Source organism: Syngnathus floridae, chromosome 17 (assembly GCF_059516105.1).
Source record: "Syngnathus floridae isolate MCC-2025c chromosome 17, RoL_Sflo_1.0, whole genome shotgun sequence".
NCBI classification, from domain to species: Eukaryota; Metazoa; Chordata; class Actinopteri; order Syngnathiformes; family Syngnathidae; genus Syngnathus; species Syngnathus floridae.
The window spans coordinates 10,930,165-10,937,225 of NC_142429.1; the positions used below are offsets into that span (position 1 = coordinate 10,930,165).

General features: G+C 39.9%; 1 protein-coding gene across 1 annotated transcript; it reads right to left on the minus strand.

Annotated features, from left to right (window-relative positions):
* Positions 1–4,119: 4,119 nt before the first annotated feature.
* On the minus strand, positions 4,120–4,725 carry coa3b (cytochrome C oxidase assembly factor 3b). The gene is made up of 2 exons (XM_088356979.1): positions 4,471–4,725; positions 4,120–4,314 (listed from the first exon to the last, which is right to left on the minus strand). The coding sequence occupies exons 1-2, from the start codon at positions 4,688–4,690 to the stop codon at positions 4,208–4,210; spliced, it is 327 nt and encodes a 108-aa protein (XP_088213105.1). The 5' UTR covers positions 4,691–4,725; the 3' UTR covers positions 4,120–4,207.
* Positions 4,726–7,061: the final 2,336 nt, after the last annotated feature.

Consider the following 7,061-nt stretch of genomic DNA (forward strand, 5'->3'; position numbering starts at 1 on the left):
TTAAAAGTGAAGACAATTTGCAATTCTAGTAATGACACGAATTTGATGCACAATTTGTCTTCGCGGGCCACATTAAATGATGTGGTGGGATGTATCTGGCCCCCGGGCCTTGAGTTTCACACCTGTGGAATAAAGGATACAAATGAAAAATCAAAGTTTTGGGGATCAAAATTTGCCTCAGAAGTGGAAGTCAATTCATTTAAAACGCACACGTTTTGCTTTTCAGTTCGCTTTTATATTTCTGTGTCATAATACTGGAGAAGGTAAGCAGTCATAGCGCAGTGGAAAAATGTGAAAATAAAATCAACTTATAAAATAGATCAATTATTCTAAATTTAAGATCATTTAGGACAAAAGGACATCTTGAGGAAGAAAATCTCTCTTCATGATGAATTCTGCTTACGTTTGTTTACCTGCTCCTCCAGTGCCTGCTTGCAACGCTAGCACCTATCCCCTCCTAAATCTCTTTATGGAGTAGTTTTAAGATGCCAGCATTTGACATCAGGGGGCCACAAGTCACCTCTTCCGCCCCTTTCTTCTCTTTTCATACCCCTCTTTTCTCTTGCTCTCAGCAATTTTCAAACAGTCCTTCTTTCCATATTAGAGGCTTAAAAAGCCCATTAACGTAAGCACCCCACTCATGCTGGTGAACATCTCTAAAACTTCTGGTTCCTGTTAGCACTTAGCCACGTTAGCAGGGGGGCTTATGGATAAAGAGGCAGAACTGCTTACATTGAGCCCTGCATTGTTTTGAAGTTTTATGGTGGTCTTTTAAATGGGACTTCTGGAGCCTTCCTTACAAAAAATGGTTAGGTTATAGCTTTTCCATTCTACCGTGTTCACGGCGCGGCAATTTAATTTTGTTGGATGTCGTGGTCGAAATGAGCCAATTTGATTTTAAAATAAGAGCGAGTTCGAGCAGTATTCAGTTTCTTATACTTATCCAAAAATTGCATCTTTAAAACAATTTTTTCCTCTTCTGGAATACATGTAAATAAGCGCAATTTGATATATTAACAAGTAAATAATATGATTATATTTTGGTTTTGAAAATTTTATTTCGCTTCGAGAACATACGCATATCGGTGAAACGTGCAATGACTTTAGTCATGGTGTTAATTTAGGGCAGCTGTGGCAAAACTTTTACATCGGGCGGAGGTCTCATAAATTTGTTGAGCCGATGGCCTACCTAAAATTGTGGCCAATTAACAGACGGATGTAATGGAATGGAGACAGGCAAGAGGAAGCACCATGACAGCCAAATGCTCATTAGAACAGATTCTACAAAGGGGTGCAGAAGTTGTGTTTGTGTTCTTCTGATTTTTGAAGAAGTCTTTGTGCCTTCTGTCACTTAAATATGAATATTGCTATACAAAGCATTGCATTTCCTCATGGCTGCAAGATGTGGGCTTCAGAAAAATGGCTCCTGCTAAAGATCCAGAAACATATCCAATGGAAATCTCACTCTCTGCAACAGTCCTCAGCGAAAAAAAAAAAAAAAAACCTGTCAAGGCCGCATATGATTTAAGGCTGGTTCTTGCAGTCATTTTTGGGTGGAGCTCAATGAAGTGGGTGGGCTCATCAAGATTCCAATGTGATGATTGGATGAAACCAATATAGGCTGCACGCTATTGGTTGCTGTGGTGTTGGGTCACAGTCGGAGCTGTTGGAATTGTAGCTATGATGAGATCTGCAGAGGATGAAACCCCCAAGTCACATAGACTCAAATGTGTTCAATGGAAGGCCTGCACTGTAATATGTTTTCAGTGCTGTTTCTTGGTGCCTCTACATCTTCATTGTTTCTTGATCCTCACCACGACAAATTTTGTGGCAATCAGATAGGGACAAGGAGCACTCACGTTTGAGTTTTTTTTCCTCTGAAATCAAAGTTGTGGCACAGTTTTAGAATTTCTATGGTCGTTTGATGTCACATACTTAAGATTTACAATATATCAGTTCTGCCCTCAAAAGCAGTTGAGCATTTTGCAGTGCCGTAAACAGGAAATAGAGAAGGACAGCGTTTTAAATGGCCCTAGCTGCAGTGTTAGATCCCAAAAGAAGATACAATTTGGCCCATTTTGGACAATTAAATCAGCCGCACTCTGTTCTCTGAAACAGTCGACTGACTTTAATTGTTGTCAGACTTTGAGCACAATGTTGTTAAATTGTTTCCCCTGTTCATCTCAAATTTGAAGAGTCAATGCAACATCAGAAAACTTTATGAAAAACTTTCTCGAAGCGTTTTGGACTATGCTTCTATTTTGGGAGGCCATGCATGCATAACCATGTTTCACTTTGCAAGGAAACAATCGCCCTAGCGCCCTCTGGTGGTCACGCTAAATAACTTCCTTCCCACAACCAGAACTCCCTTTCGCACACGTAGGCCCCTCCACGTCACTTAGTAAACCAGAATTAGTTCTTGTCACAGTGATGGGTCACTTGACTGCTAAAATAATAAGACAAGATAATACATTGAATTTAAAATCACTTTAAGGACATGAGCTGATATGTGGCGTCTTGGAAAGAGGGACGGAAGGGCAATTGATGGCATGGCTGAGGACTAAACACGGGGGTGTGGTTTATAATAGGGCGGTGTTAAGAAATGATGGACAGCAAGCAACAACATCAGCACACCAGATGTGTACGTGTGTGTGTGTATATGTCTATGTGTGTGCACACGTGTGTGTTTGCGCATGCAGTGTTTCTATGTGTGTATTTTTGCATTTTGAGGGCGGTGTTGAAGGACCTGGAAGACCTCTGAGTGGATGTCTTTAGATGACGTTGCGAATCACTGAGGTGTGCTTTTGGCATTAAATATTCCTCTGCTGTGTTCATTTTTTCTGTGATTTTCCTTTCCCCATTTGCTCTTGTCAGGCGTGTGTGAGCGAGGATACACGCTCAACACAAACGGTCCTCCCCCATCTAACCACTCTGAATGGAAAAAACAGATAGACAGTGAAATGCTTTTTTTTTTTTTTATCATCCGCAGCTATAGCACCAACATAGAGGACACTGGAGACTAGAAATGTGGACCTGTCTTTATGCTAGCTCTCAGTCTACAGATACTAGTGTTTTCACGTTTCACTTGGCAAATGAAATCCTTTTGAAACCAAACTTAATTACTGACAAGTTTGTCGACATTTTTTTATGATCTTCTCACGACTCTCGAGTCTTCCTCCCCCTCTCTGTGTGCTGGAGGTGTGGCACTCCAGGCGACACTGGGAAGGAAGCGCACAACCTGTTTTCTGGTTTTCTCACTGTTCACGTTTTTCACTGCTCACACACAAGGCCACCCTGTAACTCCGCCCCTGGCCTGATACCTAGTACACGATTTTTTTTCAAATGCAGATTGTTCAAGTAATGTCTCCAGAACAAAATAATATTTGATCGTGAGGCATCGCAGCTCATTAAATTGTTTCGATCGTGAATCGAGCTAGTGAAGTATACCGGTTGTCTTCTTTGCACAGTTGTTTGGACTTCACGGAGCCACATAGGCACATCTGTGAGTGGGTGGATCTTCAAGTTGGAACGCTCGACGAAAAGCGCCCTCTAGTGGATTTACAGGGGAAAAACAAGTTCGATTTTACACGTGTACGGATTTCTTCAGTCTTGCCAGACTTGGAGAAAGTTGGCCGTCTTGCGGTGTGGTCGAGACGCTTAAGGAAACGTTGTGCATGATGGGAGCTTTTTTGACCAATCAGGGCACTCGTCTTAAAATATGACACACAATTTTAAATGGATATGTTTGCTGTTGACCTCGGTTGTCTTAATTCCAGGGTGGGACTGTGAAGCATGTTTCAAACGCGCACACGCACACACATGCGCGCAGAAAAAGATTATATGATCTCCTTTACTTTTTCAAATTTGGCATCATGGGCATGTCCTTATAAGACCACCACTCACGTTTTACCCACCTCGTTTTTCATTGTTACTGTATCTTTGTTGTATATTATTTTATATAAACTTCCTTTGGTGCGAAAATCGATGAATCAACCAATTTAGGCAAAATTATCCGATGGCACTTGGCCACTTTTATTTCAAGGCTTTTGTCGCCCCCAAGCGGTCATTTGAGAAATTGCAAGCTGTAGTGATATCACAAAATCTCAAGCTACGCAAAACTATTTGATAGACGCATTGATTTAATTCCATGACAGCATTTCAGATGGCTGACAAAAACAAAAGTTTCAACAACTCGCAAACACGGGATTCAAGAGTTGGCACCGGTCCGTGGACCTCTGATGATATGGATCCTGGCTTCCTCATCTATTTCATCCAGGATTCTCTCCTGTTTGACGGACAGGATGGTGTAACTAACTGGAGGACTACAGGTTAAAGGAAAGATGTGGAGATTTGCAGATGCCAAGTTTTAGTTACACACAAATGGAATTTCTGTTTTTCTGAGGTTTACTGTTCCATTCCATTTGGTGTTACATCACGACAGACTGAAGGACAGTTCGTCCCAAAGGATACACATACCGACCACAAACGCGCCAATACACAAGCCGGTCACAAGGTTCCTGCTGCGGATTCGCGTTGCATTTTTCTTCCAGTAATCTATCTCTTGTCGGCGGCGAAGGAGCTGCTCCTCCGTAGCCGTTAATATCCGTTTCGTCGACTTGGCTGCAGCTTCCTCCGCCATGACTTGTTTGGGTGATCGCGCATGATGATGACGTTTTACGGGTGTGCCCATTATGATTGGCTGGACGTGAAAGCTAACAAACGTTGTGATTGGCTGTTCAGATAAGCAAGGCCGATTGTTAAAACGTATTCTAGCGCCCTCTTTTGAACGGAACAAGAAACTGCTAGAAAGTCATGCACACGTACATGCTGTTTGGGAAAATTGTCAATAAATACCAACTTTTATATTTTGACTATTACTATTTGCAGGGGGACTTCTATAGTCCTATAGAGAATATGATGGTAGAAGAAATACAATACAGTAATCCTCCATCCGTATAATTTTTGTAAAACCAATCCACATCTGCCTTGACATCTGCTCATTCCACATTCCCACATGTGGCTGCACACACACACAAGTAATCTTCAGGAAGTCATTAGTGCATGTGGGTTCAAAGAATTTTTTCCCCTCTCTTTTGGTAACAAAGACAAACATTCCTCTATTCCGCTTGTGAAACTTTGTTTAACTGTCTTGATACAGTACAACTGACTGTGGCAGCACGAGAGCAGCATTCTAATAAACATTTTTTTTAATTATCAGATGTTGCTGATTTTGATATAGGAAACTGCTTTAAATATGTTATTTTTGTGTCAAACTGTCTTCACGACGAATTTTGTTCTTTTTCCAAACTATCTATTACCATACCTCTTGTCTCTTTTTTTTTTTCTCTTTCTGGTAAGTATGTTTAAGTGATCTGAAGAGGGCAGTAGACACTTTTGTGCAAGTTACATGTAGTTAGATTTGGGCTTTGAGAATCTTTAAAGGGCCAATTTCAGACAGAGGCGCTAAAAGTACCAACCACCTTTGCACCTAAGTGGCTGTACTCTTCTTACATTGAAATAACTAAATTCAAAATTGATCGTAGTATCAAGCAGTATGTAAGTTAATTGTCCCAGTTTGTTGCACAATTGCTTCAAGATTCAAAAAAGAGTCGGTTTTCTGTCATAAGTACAGTTGGGGTCCATTTATGTTACTTGACGTTCAGTCTTCCCCCATTCTTGTTAATGTTCCTGTGTTTTCTTTTTAATTTTAAATTAAATCATAAACCTTTTTAATTTTAAATTTAAAATCATAAACAGCTGAGATACCCACACCAATTTCACTTGTTAAGCTGTGAGACTTCATTGGAATTGTCAGCGGTCAAAAGGTACGTATGGTGTCTGAACTCATTCCAAACAAAACACGACATTATTGCTGATTGATTGCTGTTGCAGAGCAAGTTTGTTTTGCTTAAAGGTCTCGTGCAAACATAAATAGAAGTCACAGGAAGAAAGAACGAAATTGACGACATATTGTGAATTCCTACGCAGTTTGACAGGTTCGCTTTTAGATTGGATGCTTGTGATGGCTTTCCTTTTTTGCAGGGTCCATTTTTAGGGAAATGAATGAATTAAAGTTATGATATGAAATTGTTAGGATTTGTCATCAAGTTAAAGGCGAGAACATCATTTCTTGTTTCGACATTTTAGTTTGAAGGCAGTTAAGTTCATAGAGTGACAGTTACTCGAAGTATGCAATGATTTGATTGTCCAGTTAGTGACTGTTTTATGAAAGCAAGAGTTCTAGAAAAAAAAAATCTAATTTGGAATGAAACAAAAACTCCAGTGACATTTTAAGAGGAAACAAAGGAGCAGCGAAACGACGAAGAAAAAATCATGCTACTTTTTTCTGCGCTCACTTTCTGAGCAGCAATTACAGGAAGTGTTGCCAGATGCTTTTGACACGGTCAGAGCCAAACGTAAACATATCCGCCGCACAAGGTCTGCTTGTCTTTCATTGTTGTTTTTTCTTAAAGGAGCGGTATTTTTAACAAGATTTGTGACAAATATGATGAAAAAGAACGCAAAATGATTTTAGGGTACACCAGCATGACTGAATGCAATGCACCGCTCTACATCTAATAGCAGCTTAAGTCCACGTATCGCCATACAAAATGGTATATCGTATCGAAGTATCTACGAGGTTAATTACAGCTTTTGTACATACAATAGGTACGTCAGTCATGACTAAACTAATGAGTGTGACAATAGAAACGATGTGAACTGTGTGGGAAAAATACTTCACGTGTTCAGTGATGCTCCTTTCAATTGACTAACAATGACAATGAGAGACGTGATGAGCAGGTTGAGCAAAGTTTTCATTAATGGAATTCAAAGTGGAGTATACGTGGGCAACAAAGTGGGCATGGGTAAAATACGGTTTTAATTATTATTTTTTTTAAAACACATGTAAAATTTTTTTAACTAATACATACCCGAGTTTGTCCATCTACACCCTTGCAGGGAGGCTGTATACATAAGATAAATAAATAAACAATTAAAATAATATCTAGCATTAATCAGTTTACTATGGCTGAAATAAAGTCTACTGAGGTTTGATTGGA